The 18,611-nt window shown below is 43.2% G+C and overlaps 1 protein-coding gene across 1 annotated transcript in view; it reads left to right on the top strand.

Moving 5' to 3' along the window:
* asnsd1 (asparagine synthetase domain containing 1) overlaps positions 1–18,611 on the top strand; it is a 32,684-nt gene that overhangs the window by 2,506 nt on the left and 11,567 nt on the right. Inside the window, exons 2-4 of the mRNA XM_070875847.1 lie at positions 687–740; positions 11,652–11,727; positions 15,026–16,616. Of these exons, the coding sequence (XP_070731948.1) occupies positions 15,153–16,616 (1,464 nt within the window). The 5' untranslated portion in view covers positions 687–740; positions 11,652–11,727; positions 15,026–15,152. The remainder of the gene's footprint in view (positions 1–686; positions 741–11,651; positions 11,728–15,025; positions 16,617–18,611) is intronic.

Raw genomic sequence — 18,611 nt, forward strand, 5'->3', positions numbered from 1 at the left:
AGAAACTCTTGCTATCTGTTTTTATATTTTGTGCTAGTTTACTTTCATAGTCTATCTTCCCTTTCTTAATCATTTTTTTAGTTGTTCTTTGCTCGCTTTTAAAAGCTTCCCAGTCTTCTGTCCTCCCACTAGTTTTGGCCACTTTGTATGCCCTTGTTTTTAATTAGATACTTGCCTTTATTTCTTTAGTTAGCCACGGATGGTTATCTTTTCTCTTACACCCTTTCCTCCTCACTGGAATATATTTTTATTGAGAGTTGTGAAATGTCTCCTTAAATGTACACCACACAAGGATGGGAATTCTATATTTGCTGGATCTTGAATCCTTGAGCATAGCGCTCAAAATGGGCAGATATATTTTTCTCTTATAAATGCAGCATGTGGGATAATTTTCTATTTGTATATTGCATGAATATATAAAATATAATTTACAGGAATTTATTTCTTATCTGCTGTTGAGAAAATGAAACACTGACTTTTTAAAAAGTGTGAATAATTGCTCTGGCCATTATATGTGGCAACATCATAAATACATTCAAAAAGAATGTGTTTATGATGTGACGCATACTAAAGAGAACAGTTCTTCCCCGAAGTTAAAATTTTGGCTAAACTGCAATGTCCACGCAGCTGCTATTCTTTGTTTCTATTTTGTCATTTCAGTGTCAAATGTAACTTTGTTTTAATAGATGAAAGAACAAATTGTTGTCATTGATGAGCTCTCCAACCTGAAGAAAAGTCAGGTAAGTTGATGAAATATAAATCTTAGGTTAATACTTGTAGAAGTTCGGTTCTGGCATAAATGAGATGATGGTTCTCTTTAAAGTACAGTATTAGATACAAAATGTGAATTCCCCTTTGAAAGTTATTATTGAATCTGCTTCCACCACCCTTTCATAACTCACTGCATACGTTTTTTCCTCATGTCGCCTCTGGTTCTTTTGCCAATTACCTTAAACCTGTGTCCTCTGGTTACTGACACTTCTGCCACTAGAAAGAGTTTCTTCTTATTCACTCTGTCAAACCCCTTCATGATTTTGAACAACTATCAAATATCCCCATAACCTTCTCTGCTCTAAGGAGAACAACCCCAATTTTTCATTCCTGGTACCATTCTATTCAATCTCCTCTGCATCCTTTCTAAGGCCTTGACATACTTCCTAAAGTGTGGTGCCTAGAATAAGACTCAGTACATCAACTGGGGCCTAAGCAGTGTTTTATAAAGGTTTAACATAACTTCCTTGCTTTTGTATTCAATGCCTCTATTTAAAAAGATTTTCATGTATATTGAACCTTTCATGACCACCGGATGTCTCGAAGTGCTTTACAGTCAACAAAGTACTTTTTGAAGTGTAGTCATTGTTATAATGTAGGAAACATGGCAGCCAATATGCACACAGCAAACTCCCACAAACAGCAATGTGATAATGTTGATTTGAGGAATAAATATTGACCAGGACACCAGGGATAATTTCCCTGCTCTTCTTTTAAATAGTGCCATGGGAACTTTTACGTCCACCTGAGAGAGCAGACGGCCTCAGTTTAACATCTCATCCGAAAGATGGCACCTCTGACAGTGCCGCAGTCTCTCAGTACTGCACTGGAGTGTCAGCCTAGATTTTTGTGCTCAAGTCTCTGGAGTGGGACTTGAACCCACAACCTTCTGACTCGGGCGAGATTGCTACCAACTGAGCCACAGCTGATACAAAAAGCCAATAATTCCATTTGCCTTTTTAACAGGCTTCTCAACTTGTCCAGCTACCTTCAAAGACTTGTGTGTGTGTATACACCCCAGGTTTCTTTGTTCCTGCACCCCCATTAAAATTGTACCATTTAGTTTATATTGTCTGGCTTCATTCTTCCTACCAAAATGAATCATTTCACACTTCTCTGTGTTAAATTTCATCTGCCATGTGACTGCCCATTTCATCAGTCTGTCTATGTACTCCTGTCTCCTCACTGTTTACTAAATTTCCGAGCTTTGTGTCATCTGCAAACTTTGAAATTATGCCCTGTATATCCAAGTCCAGGTCATTAATGTATATCAAAAATAGCAATAGTCTTCTAACTGCACACTTCCCCTCAGTCTGAAAAGCAACTGTTCACCACTACTCTCTGCTTTCTGTCCCTTAGTAAATTTTGTATCTATGCTGCCACTGTCCCTTTCATCCCATGGGCTTTAATTTTGCTAATTGGTCTTTTGTGTGGTACTTTATCAAACACCTTTTGAAAGTCCATATAGACACCATGAACCGCACTACCCTCATCAACCCTCTCTGTTACTTCAGCAAAGAACTCAATCAAGTTAGTCAAACACGATTTGCCTTTAACAAAGTTGTGCTGGTTTTCCTTTTATTAACCCATATTTTTCCAAGTGGCAATTTATTTTGTCCTGGATTATTGTCTCTAAACATTTCTCCTCCACTAATGTTGGGCTGACTGGCCTGTAATTGCCAGGTTTGGTCCTCTCCCCATTTTTGACAGGGGTGTGGGGTGTAACATTTGCAATCCTCCAATCTCCTGGCACCACTCCCATGTCCAAGGAGGATTGTAAGATAGTAGCCAGAGCCTCCACAATTTTCACCCTTTCTTCTCTCAGCAACCTAGGGCGCACCCCATGTGGACCGGTGGCTTTTCTACTCAGCGCTGCCAACCTTTTAAGCATCTGCTCTTTATCTATTTTTATCCCATCCAATTACTTTACTATCTCTTCCTTAAATGTGACATTGGCAGCATTCTCTTCTTTAATGAAGACAGGTACAAAGTACTCATTTAGTGCCTCAGTCTCCACATAAAGATCTCCCTTTGGTCCCTAATCAACCCCACCCTCAATTTGACTACCCTTTTATTACGTTTATGAAAGACGTTTGGGTTCCCTTTTAAGTTATACGCTAATCTCTTCTCATATATTCTTTTTTGCCCTTCTTGTTTCCTGTTTCGGTTTTCCCCTGTACTTTTTGTATTCAACTTGGTTCCCTATTGAATTATGAACCTGACATTTATCATAAACCTCCTTTTTCTGTTTCATTTTAATCTCTATACATTTAGTCATCCAGGGAGCTCTAGCTTTGGATGCCCTATCTTCCCCTTCGTGGGAATGTGTCTAGTCTGTACCCAAACTATATCCTATTTGAGGGCCTCACATTGCTTATTTACTGCTGTACTTGCTAATCTTTGATTACAATCCACCTGGGCCCAGATGCCTTTTTAACTCACTGAAATTAGCTCTCCTTCAGTTGAATATTTTCACATTTGATTTTTTCTATTCCTTTTCTGTAATTACTCTAAACCTCCACATTGATTGGACAAATCAAATTGGTCAGGGTAGCCTTGAGGAGGAGTTCATAGAGTGCATAAGGGACGGGTTCCTTGAGCAGTATGTAACGGAACCAACCAGGGGCCAAGCTATCTTCGATCTGGTCCTGTGTAATGAGACAGGATTAATAAACAATCTCCTAGTAAAAGATCCCCTTGGAATGAGTGATCATAGCATGATTGAATTTCAAATTCAGATGGAGGGTGAGAAAGTTGGATCTCTAACCAGCGTACTAAGCTTAAATAAAGGAGACTATGAATGTATGAGGGCAGAGTTGGCTAAAGTGGACCGGGAAAACAGATTGAAGTGTAGGACGGTTGATGAACAGTGGTGTACATTTAAAGAGATATTTCACAACTCTCAAGAAAAATATATTCCAGTAAGGAGGAAAGGGTGCAAGAGAAAAGAAAGCCATCCATGGCTAACGAAAGAAATAAAGGATGGTATCTGATTAAAAACAAGGGCATACAAAGTGGCCAAAACTAGTGGGATGACAGAAGATTGAGAAGCTTTTAATAACCAGCAAAGAATGACTAAAACAATTATTAAGAAAGGAAAGATAGATTATGAAAGTAAACTAGCACCAAATATAAAAACAGATAGCAAGAGTTTCTATAGTTATGTAAAAAGAAAAAGAGTAGCTAAAGTAAATGTTAGTCCCTTAGAGATGAGACCGGGGAATTAGTAATGGGGAACATGGAGATGGCAGAAACTCTGAACAAATATTTTGTATCAGTCTTTACGGTAGAGGTCACGAACAATATTCCAACAGTGGATAGTCAAGGGGGGAGGAACTTAACACAATCACAATCACTAAGGAGGTGGTACTCAGTAAGATAATGGGATTAAAGACAGATAAATCCCCTGGACTTGATGGCTTGCATCCTAAGGTCTTAAGAGAAGTAGCGGCAGGGATTGTGGATGCACTGGTTGTAATTTAACAAAATTGCCTGGATTCTGGGGAGGTCCCAGCAGATTGGAAAACTGCAAATGTAACGCCCCTATTCAAAAAAGGAGGCAGACAAAAATCAGGAAACTATGGACCAGTTAGCCTAACATCTGTGGTTGGGAAAATGTTGGAGTCCATTATTAAAGAAGCAGTAACAGGATATTGAAAAATAAAATTTTGGTCGGGCAGAGTCAGCATGGATTTATGAAGGGGAAGTGATGTTTGACAAATTTGATGGAATTCTTTGAGGATGTAATGAACAGGGTGGATAAAAGCAAACCAGCGGATGTGGTGTATTTGGACTTCTAGAAGGCATTTGACAAGGTGCCACACAAAAGGTTACTGTACAATATAAAAGTTCACGGGGTTGGGGGTAATATATTAGCATGGATAGAAGATTGGCTAACAAATAGAAAACAGAGAGTAGGGATAAATGGTTCATTCTCGGGTTGGCGATCTGTAACCAGTGGGGTGCCGCAGGGATCAGTACTGGGACCCCAACTATTTACAATCTATATTAACGACTTGAAAGAAGGGATCGAGTGTAACGTAGCCAAGTTTGCTGATGATACAAAGATGGGAGGAAAAGCAACGTGTGAGGAGGACATAAAAAAGCTGCAAAAGGACATAGGCTGGCAAAGTGAGTGGGCAAAAATTTGGCAGATGGAGTATAATGTTGGAAAGTGTGAGGTCATGCACTTTGGCAGAAAAAAAATCAAAGAGCGAGTTATTATTTAAATGGAGAAAGATTGCAAAGTGCTGCAGTATAGCGGGATCTGGGGGTACTTGTGTATGAAACACAAAAGGATAGAATGCAGGTACAGCAAGTGATCAGGAAGGTCAATGGAATCTTGGCCTTTATTACAAAGGGGATGGGGAAGTCTTGTTACAGCTGTACGGGGTATTGGTAAGGCCGCACCTTGAATACTGTGTGCAGTTTTGGTTTCCATATTTAAGAAAGGATATGCTTGCTTTGGAGGCTGTTCAGAGAAGGTTCACTTGGTTGATTCCGGGGATGAGAGGGTTGATTTATGAGGAAAGGTTGAGTAGGTTGGGCCTCTACTCATTGGAATTCAGAAGCATGAGAGGTAATCTTATCGAAACGTCTAAGATTACGAGGAGGCTTGACAAGGTGGATGCAGAGAGGATGTTTCCACTGGTGGGGGAGACTAGAACTAGATGGCATGGCCTTAGAATAAGGGGCCGCCCATTTAGAACTGAGATGCGGTGAAATTTCTTCTCTCAAAGGGTTGTGAATCTATGGAATTCGCTGCCTCAGAGAGCTGTGGAAGCTGGGACATTAAATAAATTTAAGACAGGAAGAGACAGTTTCTTAAACGATAAGGGGATAAGGGGTTATGGGGAGCGGGCAGGGAAGTGGAGCTGAGTCCATGATTAGATCAGCCATCATCTTATTGAATGGCGGAGCAGGCTCGAGGGGCTGTATGATCTACTCCTGCTCCTATTTCTTATGTTCTTATGTTTTAATGCTATTGTGTTCACTGTTTCCCCAAATGCTCCTTCACTGAAACACGCTTCACTTGCCCCACATTCACCAAACTAGATCCAGCACTGCTTCCTTCCAGGTTGGGCTGGAAACGTACTTATCCAGACAGTTCTCTTGTACACATTTCAGGAATTCCTCCCGCTCTGCCTTTTACACTGCCACATTTCTACTGTCATAGAAATATAAAAAGTAGGTGCAGGAGTAGGCCATTCGGCCCTTCGAGCCTGCACCACCATTCAATATGATCATGGCTGATCATGCAACTTTAGTACCCCATTCCTGCTTTCTCTCCATATCCCTTGATCCCTTTAGCTGTAAGGGCCACATCTAACCCCTTTTGAATATATCTAATGAACTGGCATCAGCAACTTTCCGTGGTAGAGAATTCCACAGGTTAACAACTCTCTGAGTGAAGAAGTTTCTCCTCATAGAAACATAGAAAATAGGTGCAGGAGCAGGCCATTCAGCCCTTCTAGCCTGCACCGCGATTCAATGAGTTCATGGCTGAACATGCAACTTCAGTACCCCCTTCCTACTTTCACGCCATACCCCTTGATCCCCCGAGTAGTAAGGACTTCATCTAACTCCCTTTTGAATATATTTAGTGAATTGGCCTCAACTACTTTCTGTGGTAGAGAATTCCACAGGTTCACCACTCTCTGGGTGAAGAAGTTTCTCCTTATCTCGGTCATAAATGGCTTGCCCCTTATCCTTAGACTGTGACCCCTGGTTCTGGACTTCCCCAACATTGGGAACATTCTTCCTGCATCCAACCTGTCCAAACCCGTCAGAATTTTAAACGTTTCTATGAGGTCCCCTCTCACTCTTCTGAACTCCAGTGAATACAAGCGCAGTTGATCCAGTCTTTCTTGATAGCTCAGTCCCACCATCCCGGGAATCAGTCTGGTGAATCTTCGCTGCACTCCCTCAATAGCAAGAATGTCCTTCCTCAAGTTAGGAGACCAAAACTGTACACAATACTCCAGGTGTGGCCTCACCAAGGCCCTGTACAACTGTAGCAACACCTCCCTTCCCCTGTATTTAAATCCCCTCGCTATGAAGGCCAACATGCCATTTGCTTTCTTAACCGCCTGCTGTACCTGCATGCCAACCTTCAATGACTGATGTACCATGACACCCAGGTCTCGTTGCACCTTGCCTTTTCCTAATCTGTCACCATTCAGATAATAGTCTGTCTCTCTGTTTTTACCACCAAAGTGGATAACCTCACATTTATCCACATTATACTTCATCTGCCATGCATTTGCCCACTCACCTAACCTATCCAAGTCACTCTGCAGCCTCATAGCATCCTCCTCGCAGCTCACACTGCCACCCAACTTAGTGTCATCCGTAAATTTGGAGATACTACATTTAATCCCCTCGTCTAAATCATTAATGTACAATGTAAACAACTGGGGCCCCAGCACAGAACCCTGCGGTACCCCACTAGTCACTGCCTGCCATTCCGAAAAGTACCCATTTACTCCTACTCTTTGCTTTCTGTCTGACAACCAGTTCTCAATCCATGTCAGCACACTACGCCCAATCCCATGTGCTTTAACTTTGCACATTAATCTCCTGTGTGGGACCTTGTCAAAAGCCTTCTGAAAGTCCAAATATACCACATCAACTGGTACTCCTTTGTCCACTTTATTGGAAACATCCTCAAAAAATTCCAGAAGATTTGTCAAGCATGATCTCCCTTTCACAAATCCATGCTGACTTGGACCTATCATGTCACCATTTTCCAAATGCGCTGCTATGACATCCTTAATAATTGATTCCATCATTTTACCCACTACTGAGGTCAGGCTGACCGGTCTATAATTCCCTGCTTTCTCTCTCCCTCCTTTTTTAAAAAGTGGGGTTACATTGGCTACCCTCCACTCGATAGGAACTGATCTAGAGTCAATGGAATGTTGGAAAATGACTGTCAATGCATCCGCTATTTCCAAGGCCACCTCCTTAAGTACTCTGGGATGCAGTCCATCAGGCCCTGGGGATTTATCGGCCTTCAATCCCATCAATTTCCCCAACACAATTTCCCGACTAATAAAGATTTCCCTCAGTTCCTCCTCCTAGACCCTCTGATCACTTTTATATCCGGAAGGTTGTTTGTGTCCTCCTTAGTGAATACTGAACCAAAGTACTTGTTCAATTGGTCTGCCATTTCTTTGTTCCCCGTTATGACTTCCCCTGATTCTGACTGCAGGGGACCTACGTTTGTCTTTACTAACCTTTTTCTCTTTACATACCTATAGAAACTTTTGCAATCCGCCTTAATGTTCCCTGCAAGCTTCTTCTCGTACTCCATTTTCCCTGCCCAAATCAAACCCTTTGTCCTCCTCTGCTGAGTTCTAAATTTCTCCCAGTCCCCAGGTTCGCTGCTATTTCTGGCCAATTTGTATGCCATTTCCTTGGCTTTAATACTATCCCTTATTTCCCTAGATAGCCACGGTTGAGCCACCTTCCCTTTTTTATTTTTACGCCAGACAGGAATGTACAATTGTTGTAATTCATCCATGCGGTCTCTAAATGTCTGCCATTGCCCATCCACAGTCAACCCCTTAAGTATCATTAGCCAATCTATCTTAACCAATTCATGCCTCATACCTTCAAAGTTACCCTTCTTTAAGTTCTGGACCATGGTCTCTGAATTAACTGTTTCATTCTCCATCCTAATGCAGAATTCCACCATATTATGGTCACTCTTCCCCAAGGGGCCTCGCACAATGAGATTGCTAATTAATCCTCTCTCATTGCACAACACCCAGTCTAAGATGGCCTCCCCCCTAGTTGGTTCCTCGAAATATTGGTCTAGAAAACCATCCCTTATGCACTCCAGGAAATCCTCCTCCATCGTATTGCTTCCAGTTTGGCTGGCCCAATCTATGTGCATATTAAAATCACCCATTATAACTGCTGCACCTTTATTGCATGCACTCCTAATTTCCTGTTTGATGCCCTCCCCAACATCACTACTACTGTTTGGAGGTCTGTACACAACTCCCACTAACGATTTTTGCCCTTTAGTGTTCTGCAGCTCTACCCATATAGATTCCACATCATCCAAGCTAATGTCTTTCCTAACTATTGCATTAATCTCCTCTTTAACCAGCAATGCTACCCCACCTCCTTTTCCTTTTATTCTATCCTTCCTGAATGTTGAATACCCCTGGATGTTGAGTTCCCAGCCCTGATCATCCTGGAGCCACGTCTCCGTAATCCCAATCACATCATATTTGTTAACATCTATTTGCACAGTTAATTCATCCACCTTATTGCGGATACTCCTTGCATTAAGACACAAAGCCATCAGGCTTGCTTTTTTAACACCCTTTGTCCTTTTAGAATTTTGCTGTACAGTGGCCCTTTTTGTTCTGTGCCTTGGGTTTCTCTGCCCTCCACTTTTCCTCATCTCCTTTCTGTCTTTTGCTTTTGCCTCATTTTTGTCTCCCTCTGTCTCCCTGCATAGGTTCCCATCCCCCTGCAATATTAGTTTAACTCCTCCCCAACAGCACTAGCAAACACTCCCCCTAGGACATTGGTTCCGGTCCTGCCCAGGTGCAGACCATCCGGTTTGTACTGGTCCCACCTCCCCCAGAACCGGTTCCAATGCCCCAAGAATTTGAATCCCTCCCTGCTGCACCACTGCTCAAGCCATGTATTCATCTGCGCTATCCTGCGATTCCTACTCTGACTAGCACGTGGCACTGGTAGCAATCCCGAGATTACTACTTTTGAGGTCCTACTTTTAAATTTAGCTCCTAGCTCCTTAAATTCTTTTCGTAGGACCTCATCCCTTTTTTTACCTATGTCGTTGGTACCAATGTGCACCACGACAACTGGCTGTTCTCCCTCCCATTTCAGAATGTCCTGCACCCGCTCCGAGACATCCTTGACCCTTGCACCAGGGAGGCAACATACCATCCTGGAGTCTCGGTTGCGTCCGCAGAAACGCCTATCTATTCCCCTCACCATCGAATCCCCTATCACTATCGCTCTCCCACTCTTTTTCCTGCCCTCCTGTGCAGCAGAGCCACCTACGGTGCCATGAACTTGGCTGCTGCTGCCCTCCCCTGATGAGTCATCCTCCCCAACAGTACCCAAAGCGGTGTATCTGTTTTGCAGGGGGATGACCACAGGGGACCCCTGCACTATCTTCCTTGCACTGCTCTTCCTGGTCCTAAATGGCTTGCCCCTTATCCTTAGTCTGTGATCCCTGGTTCTGGACTTCCCCAACATCGGGAACATACTTCCGGCATCTAACCTGTCTAATCCCATCAGAATTTTATATATTTCTATGCGATCCACTTTCATTCTTCTAAATTCCGGTGAATATAAGCCTGGTCGATCCAGTCTTTCTTCACGTTGTCAGTCCTGTCATCCCGGGAATCAGTCTGGTGAACTTTCGCTGCACTCCCTCAATAGCAAGAATGTCCTTCCTCAGATTGAGAGACCAAAACTGTACACAATATTTAAGGTGTGGCCTCACTAAGGCCCTGTACAACTGTTGTAAGACCTCCCTGCTCCTATACTCAATTCCTCTCGCTATGGAGGTCAACATGCCATTTGCCTTCTTCACCGCCTGCTGTACCTGCATGCCAACTTTCAATGACTGATGTACCATGACACCCAAGTCTCGTTGCACCTCCCCTTTTTCTAATCTGTCACCATTCAGATAATAATCTGCCTTCCTGTTTTTGCCACCAAAGTGGATAACCTCAGATTTATCTACATTATACTGCATCTGCCATGCATTTGCCCACTCACCTAACCTGTCCAAGTCACCTTGCAGCCTCTTAGCATCCTCCTCACAGCTCACACCGCCACCCAGCTTAGTGTCATCTGCAAACTTGGAAATTTTACATTAAATTCCTTCGTCTAAGTCATTAATGTATATTGTAAATATTTAGGGTCCCAGCACTGAACCTTGCGGTACCCCACTAGTCACTGCCTGCCATTCTGAAAAGGACCTGTTTATTCCTACTCTTTGCTTCCTGTCTGCCAACCAGTTCTCTATCCACGTCATTGTTGTTAACAGTGCGAAAAGCTGATTGAGACTTCAGGCAGTTTCGGTAAGCTGTTTGCTTAATACGGATGATGTCGGTTGGCTCCGGATCCTCTCGGAACCCAAACTGCTCACCTACTCCCTCACACAGAATAAAAAAATTGGCACCACAAAGAATTTTAAAATAAAACACCCACAGTGCAAACGTTAATGGGGGCAGGGGGAGGATCAGAAGGGCTTGCTTGCCTTCTTCAATTCAGTGCGGCCGCTTCTATCTCAATGTTCTCCATGTTAGCCGCGAGCCCCCACCTCGCCGCTCCTTCAGCCAAGTTTCAGATAGATTTAGCGTTTACTGTGTATAGCGGGCAAATCAGTGGGGACTTTAACTCCTATTCGAACAAGGATCCTGACAGGAACATTAAAAGTCAAATATGAAATGTAGATATGTTGAAATTTGTTTTTGTTTTACTTTAGCAACGGACAGTTAACAGTATACCTACAAATGGTGAACCCTTTATTAACAAACCCCAACGGGTAATGAATATTTATTGTAGATAGCCCGTGTTTGTTTTATGCAGAGCTGATCAAGAGATTTTTTAAAAATCTATGGGTTGTTCGGATATGGAATACCCTACCAGAAATCGTGGTGGAAGCAGATTCCATAATTGAAAGCAAAGTGGATAAATACTTGAAAGAAAGATTTCAAAGGATATGGGGAAAGAGGTTGAGTAGAAAGTTTTTTCATAGAGCCATTGCAGACACGATGGGCCAAATGGCCTGCTGTGCTGTTAAATAATTTTTTGTGATTCCATGATTCATTTAGAATTTTTTTTTTTACTGTTAATAATTGTTACTCATTCTATTTCAGGGCGTTTATAAGCAGCAGCCCAATAGCAATATATTTTTCTCAGCAGATCGAACACAGACTCTAAGTGAATGTAAATGTAAGTTATTTCTTAAGGATGTTTTGTAAAATGGGGTGGGTGAATAAAGTGGTGCATAAGTTACAACAATGCAGGATCTGTTGCATGTTTCTTTGTTGCTTTGATTTTTACATTGGTGCAACACACATATATTGGAGTCTTTTTTTAGGGCTTTTTTCCCCCTTGCACCTTTAGTTTGCTTTCTCCCACTCCTTTAATACGTCCTTTCTCTTTGCACCATCCCTTACCTGAGAGGATGGTCAGGTGCCTAACTCTCAATCACTGTCAGTCCCCATCTTGAGTTGACCATTAACTGCTTCACAAGTGTGGTCTAAGGTAACTCAACCAAATGCTTGTTTTGTTACTCCCCTGTGGGAGAAGCAAATGAACTCTGCCTGTTGGATTCTCTGGCTGAGATGAGGCGTGTGCAATCCAACATCTTATTACTCCATGGTGCTACATTATTGCACTTGTTTTGGCAGGGCTTACATAGGTAAATATGGTTGATGATAAACAATTCCATTATTGAATTGTATCTTGTAGTTCTGAATCCTGATAAAGACACCAAACTAAAACTGGCAATAGTATATTTAATGGAAAACTAATCATGTTATAGATTTAATTTTTGAGAAATTATATTGCAGTACTCAAAGGGTTAAATAATGTGCTTAAATATCTAAATCTGTGGTACAATAAAATATTTGGTAAACATTTCTATTTTCCTATTCATTCGTTCATTCATAGACAGTCCCTCGGAATCGAGGAAGACTTGTTTCCACTCTAAACATGAGTTCTTGGGTGACTGAACAGTCCAATACGAGAACTACAGTCCAATACGAGAACTACAGTCCCTGTCACAGGTGGGACAGACAGTCATTGAGGGAAAGGGTGGGTGGGACTGGTTTGCCGCACGCTCTTTCCGCTGCCTGCGCTTGATTTCTGCATGCTCTCGGCGATGAGACTCGAGGTGCTCAGCTCCCTCCCGGATGCACTTCCTCCACTTAGGGCGGTCTTTGGTCAGGGACTCCCAGGTGTCGGTGGGGATGTTGCACTTTATCAGGGAGGCTTTGAGGGTGTCCTTGAAACGTTTCCTCTGCTCACCTTTGGCTCGTGCCGTGAAGGAGTTCCGAGTAGAGCGCTTGCTTTGGGAGTCTTGTGTCTGGCATGCGAACAATGTGGCCTGCCAAGCGGAGCTGATCGAGTGTGGTCGGTGCTTCAATGCTGGGGATGTTGGCCTGGTCGAGGACGCTAACGTTGGTGCGTCTGTCCTCCCAGGAGATTTGCAGGATCTTGCGGAGACATCATTGGTGATATTTCTCCAGCGACTTGAGATGTCTACTGTACATGGTCCATGTCTCTCAGCCATACAGGAGGGTGGGTATTCCTACAGCCCTGTAGACCATGAGCTTGGTGGCAGATTTGAGGGCCTGGTCTTTGAACACACTTTTCCTCAAGTGGCCAAAGGCTGCATTGGAGGCGGTGTTGAATCTCGTCGTCAATGTCTGCTCTTGTTGATAAGAGGCTCCCGGGGTATGGGAAATGGTCCACATTGTCCAGGGCAGCGCCATGGATCTTGATGACTGGGGACAGGTTGGTGGAGGACCTTTGTCTTACGGATGTTTAGTGTAAGGCCCATGCTTTCGTACGCCTCAGTGAATATGTTGACTATGACTTGGAGTTCAGCCTCTGTATGTGCGCAGACACAGGCATCGTCCGCGTACTGTAACTCGACGACAAGTTGGGATGATCTTGAATCTGGCCAGGAGGCGACGAAGGTTGAACAGGTTCCCATGGTTCTGTAGTTTAGTTTCACTCCAGCGGGGAACTTGTTGAGTGTGAGATGGAGCATGGCAGCGAGAAAGATTGAGAAGACGGTTGACGCGATGACACAGCCCTGTTTGACCCCGGTCTGGATTTGGATTGGATCTGTAATGGATCCGTTGGTAAGGATCACCGCCTGCATGTCGTCGTGGAGCAGGTGAAGGATGGTAATGAACTTTTGGGGCAGTCGAAACGGAGGAGCACGCTCCATAGACCCTCACGGTTGACCGTGTCAAAGGCCTTTGTAAGATCAAAGGAGGCCATGTGCAAGGGTTGGTGCTGTTCCCTGCATGTTTCTTGCAGTTGTCGTGCTGTAAAAATCATGTCCGTTGTGCCCTGTAGGAGACAAAATCTGCACTGTGACTCCGGGAGGGGCTTCTCAGCCACAGGGAGAAGACGGTTGAGGAGAATGCATGACCTCATCTCGCTCATCTGGAGGGAGGAGAGCAAGCCGGGAGATCTGAGAGATGCAGTGATCGTGACTATCTTTAAAAAGGGGGACAAGTCCAACTGCGGCAACTACAGAGGAATCTCCCTGTTATCAGCCACTGGGAAAGTTGTCGCTAGAGAATTTTCCTATTCATAAGGTTACTTTATGGCCTAGATTTTCGCCGACTTTGCGACCAGGTTTTCTCCGCGGCAAAAACCCGGTCGGCGGGAGCCTCAGTGACCTCCTTGCGGTGGCACTTTTGGGTACTACCAGGGAGAGGAGCGCCGACGTGAAACAACGTGCAACGCCGCGGATTGTATTACCATCGTACTTTTGGCGCTCTCTGGACCTGTACGCCACATCCAGAATACCGACAGGGTCGAACCTGTCGGTGCAGCCCTGCCAACAGCAGTAAGTATGAAGACCTGCAAAAAGGTAAGTTAATGTTTTTATTTTTTAATTAATTCTCAGCAATTTAATAGGTAAGGGATTTTTGAATGTTTTTTGCAATTTTTTTTGTTCCCACCCCCACCCCCACCTCCCAAGTCCGCTCTCGCAGCGCTTACCGGCCCTGGACTAAAGTTGCCGAAACTCGTGGTTTGTGCCGCGAATCCTCGTGCAACACTGACTTTACCGACGTAAAGGTCAAAAGTTAGGCCTAAAAACGGTAGTGCAACTGAAATGGTAATTTTGGAGTAAAACTAAATCTAGCCCTTAAAGTGTTCATGTATGTATTATGTTCACCAAGTGTGTCATAACTAGAATAGGATTTGTCTATTTTTACACAATCACATTGGTGCAAGCCTTTTGCCTGTGGAAAGAGGGACATTTGCTTGTTCTTCTGTTAATCTTAAAAGATTGAATAAGACAGCAGTTTGATTTTCCACAGGAATTTTTTACTTAAGGGATGTTCTCCTTAATAAAATCATTAGGAAACTCCAATCAGTTTGGCACTTTTTTGTATTAAAACTGCTGTGAAAGTGATTTGTTTCAGTGCATTGCTTTGTTGTAGAAGTTTAGATGATGTACCCATCCAAAGAATCTAATAATCAATGTGTAACTTTACAGGTGCCCTTGAAGAGATGAATAAAGAATACCAGGAATTAGAAAACTCTGAGAAAATGAAGAAGTAACTAACAGCAGTGTCACCATTTATGTTACTGATTGATGCTGATGGATAATTGAAAAGCACAAAATGTGTGGAATTTGTTGTATGTTAGTTTTAGTCTCTCAGAAAGATGTTCCTGAAATTTTGGGCAAGGAAATGCTTGAAAGCCTTCAACGGAGAGGTCCTAACTGTAGCCAACAGTTATCCAGAGCGGTGCCTGAGTTGGGCTATAATTGCCTTTTCTCTGGTCATGTACTTCATATGAGAGGGTGCCTAAACCCACAGCCCATGCAGGATGCTCGGGGAAATCTCCTCCTTTGGAATGGGGAGGTGTTTGGAGGAATTGAAATTGGATTTGGAGACAATGACACTCAGATTATTCTTCAGCATTTGTCTTTATGTAAGAATGAAGAAGCCATTCTATCTGTCTTTTCATCTATTCAAGGACCATGGGCTTTTATATACTACCAACCATCCAGTCACTGCTTATGGTTCGGTCGAGACTTTTTTGGTCGGCGTAGTTTACTTTGGCAGTTTAAGAATGCAGAAACCCCCCACCTTACTCTTGCATCAGTGAGTACTTCTGTTCCAGAGTGTGGAAGTGTTCCCTGGCAGGAAGTACCAGCATGTGGACTTTACAAAATTGACCTCCAGAAACAATCCTGTGCTAACTCATTAGCAATTACATGGTATCCATGGAAACAAAGGTCCATTGAATGTGAATCCAAGACACTCTGTTTAGGTGACGAAGCTCAGTTCACTGAAGAACTGCCTAATTTTGTTTCTGTGTTTTTGAATGAATCAAAACTTTTCCCCACTGTGCCCATCACTCCTATGAATGACAGTATTCCAGATTCATGTGCTGGTACTGCAGATTATGAAACAGCTTCATTAAATGTCGAGGTTTTTCTTTCAGATGAACACAAGAGAAAATTAGTTCATCAGTTTATCGATGTTTTGAGTGAATCTGTCAGACGGCGAGTGCTTTTCTTACCAAAAAGTCCAAATCCCCCTGACTGCGCAGCTCAGTTCACCGTTTCTGATAAAGCAATAGTTGCCATTCTCTTTTCCGGAGGTGTTGATTCTATGGTTCTTTCAGCCTTGGCTGACCGTCATATTCCACCAGATGAACCTATTGATCTATTGAATGTAGCCTTTAAGCAGCAAGAACGAAAAGAACAGAAGACCTCAACAAAACAAAAGATGCAGAAGAAAAGCAATGCCTCCAGTGCACCTGAAGAGGAGACTCTTGCATGTGACAACGGTGGTGTTAAAGAGAGGAGTGCTTTTAACGTGCCTGACCGGATCACTGGCCTGTCGGGTTTGAAAGAGTTGCAAATTATAAACCCTTGCAGAAATTGGAATTTTGTAGAAATTAATATCACATTAGAAGAGCTGAAGAAAATGAGACAACAGCGAATTAGCCATTTGGTGCAACCTTTGGACACTGTGTTGGACGACAGCATCGGCTGTGCAGTGTGGTTTGCTGCAAGAGGTATTGGTACCTGCACCAGTAATGGAGAAATCCAACCGTACATCAGCACTGCAAAGGTTAGGCACTAAACTTTTTAAAACTAATTTTCACCCGCCATTTGGAATGTGAACATTATCCATGCATTCATTGCACACTCTTTCCTGAAAGAGTCACAGCACATATCTTTTGCATGGCAGTTTAAATCATCAGTTAAATAGAAAGTAACAGTAAAGACAAGAAACTTCCATGGAAAACACTGCATTTTATGTTTTCCACATTATTTATAGGAATGCTAAATCCCTTAATAAAATAATCCTACATATAAGTGGGGCCCTTACAATTGATCAGTCAGTCCCTGATGCACAGACAGATCTGGGTAAAAAGGTTCCCTCTGGTATTGTGCTCAGAACTTTACTGCTGCTGTTCTAGTAGATGTTCCCTTTAATATGTCCACACTGGAGACTTTAAGCATCTTCTAAGAATTACATTTCCTGTCCCAAGTTCTCCCTTTACTTTGTGTTTTTTTTGGGGAGGGACATTTAAACTTTCCTCTGTGGTGCCTTCCATGTTGTTGGGTTGAACTAAGTCTAAGACAACATCGTGACCATTTTGCCCCAGACCTCTACACTGCCAATTTATTTTCCCTGCATTCAGTGGCCAATGATCTTCATTGTGGTACTTCTGCTATTCATCCCTTCTCTTACTAAGACAATCTTTATGCATTTTCAAAGGACTATGTATAAAGCTGTTGCTATATTTTGCATTATAGGCCAGTCTCCAAATATTTCTTTTTTTTTTAAAAGGGTCATCCCATCCCCCCCAAACTCTCCAGTGCAAAGTTGTTCGAATTTCTCACTTCTAAAGAGTACTTTGTACTGAATACTAGCACACTTGCACTGCTGCCGATACCAGGAACTTTGGTTTTCTCTAATCCACTCTCTCTTATTTACTGGATGAGTAGAAATTTTCTCCAATTACATATTGGGAAGACAGAAGCCATTGTCTTTGGTCCCTGCCACAAACTGCATTCCTAGCCACCGACTCCATCCCTCTCCATAGCATCTGTCTGAGGCTGAACAAGACCATTCACAACCTAGGTGTGATATTTGATCCTGAAATGAGCTTCCGGCCACACATCCACACATAAAACTGCCTATTTCAACCTCCATAACATCGCCCGTCTCCACCCCTGCCTCAGCTCATCTGCTGCTGAAACACTCATACATGTCTTTGTTACCTCTAGACCTGATTACTCCAATGCACTCCTGGCTGGCATCTCACATTCTACCCTACATAAACTTGAGGTCATCCAAAACTTGGCAGTCGATGTCCTAACTCTCACCAAGTCCCACTCAACCATCACCCCTGTGCTCACCGATCCAAATTGGCTCCCGGTTAAACAACACCTCGATTCCAAAATTCTCATTCTTGTTTACAAATCTCTCCATGGCCTCTCCCCTCCCTATCTCTAATCTCTCCGCCTCACAACGCCCGCGATGTCTGTGCTTCTCAACTTCTGCCCTCTTGAGTATCCCTGATTATAACTGCTCAACCATTGGTGGTCATGCCTTCAGCTGTCTAGGCTTCAAGCTCTGGAACTCCCTTCATAAACCTCTTCGCCTCTCTAGCTCTCTTTGCTCCTTTTAAGACGCCCCTTAAAACTTACCTCTTTAACCAAATGCTTTGTCATCTGCCGTAATTTCTTGTGTGGCTCGGTGTCAAATTTATTTGTTTTGTCTTAAAACACTCCTGTGAAGTTCCTTGGGACATTTTACTACATTAAAGGCGCTATATAAATCAGAGTGACTATTTGCACTAGGTTTTTGTGAGTCCTTCTGTGCATGCACGCATTGGACTCCGCCTCCTTTTTTGAGCATGGGCCCTCGATTCGGTTGCGGATGCGCAGTGCGACATACGAAGAGGTCGGAAGTGGGGTACAACCATGAGCCATATGGAGCTGGAGATGCTACTAGCTTTGAGAGAGGAACCATTGGAGATAGTGGGGGGGGGGGGTAGAGAGAGAGATGGGGGGGTAGAGAGAGAGATAGAGAGGGGGGGAAGAGAGAGAGAGA

The sequence above is a fragment of the Pristiophorus japonicus genome, chromosome 3 (genome assembly GCF_044704955.1).
Source record: "Pristiophorus japonicus isolate sPriJap1 chromosome 3, sPriJap1.hap1, whole genome shotgun sequence".
Classification (NCBI taxonomy): domain Eukaryota; kingdom Metazoa; phylum Chordata; class Chondrichthyes; family Pristiophoridae; genus Pristiophorus; species Pristiophorus japonicus.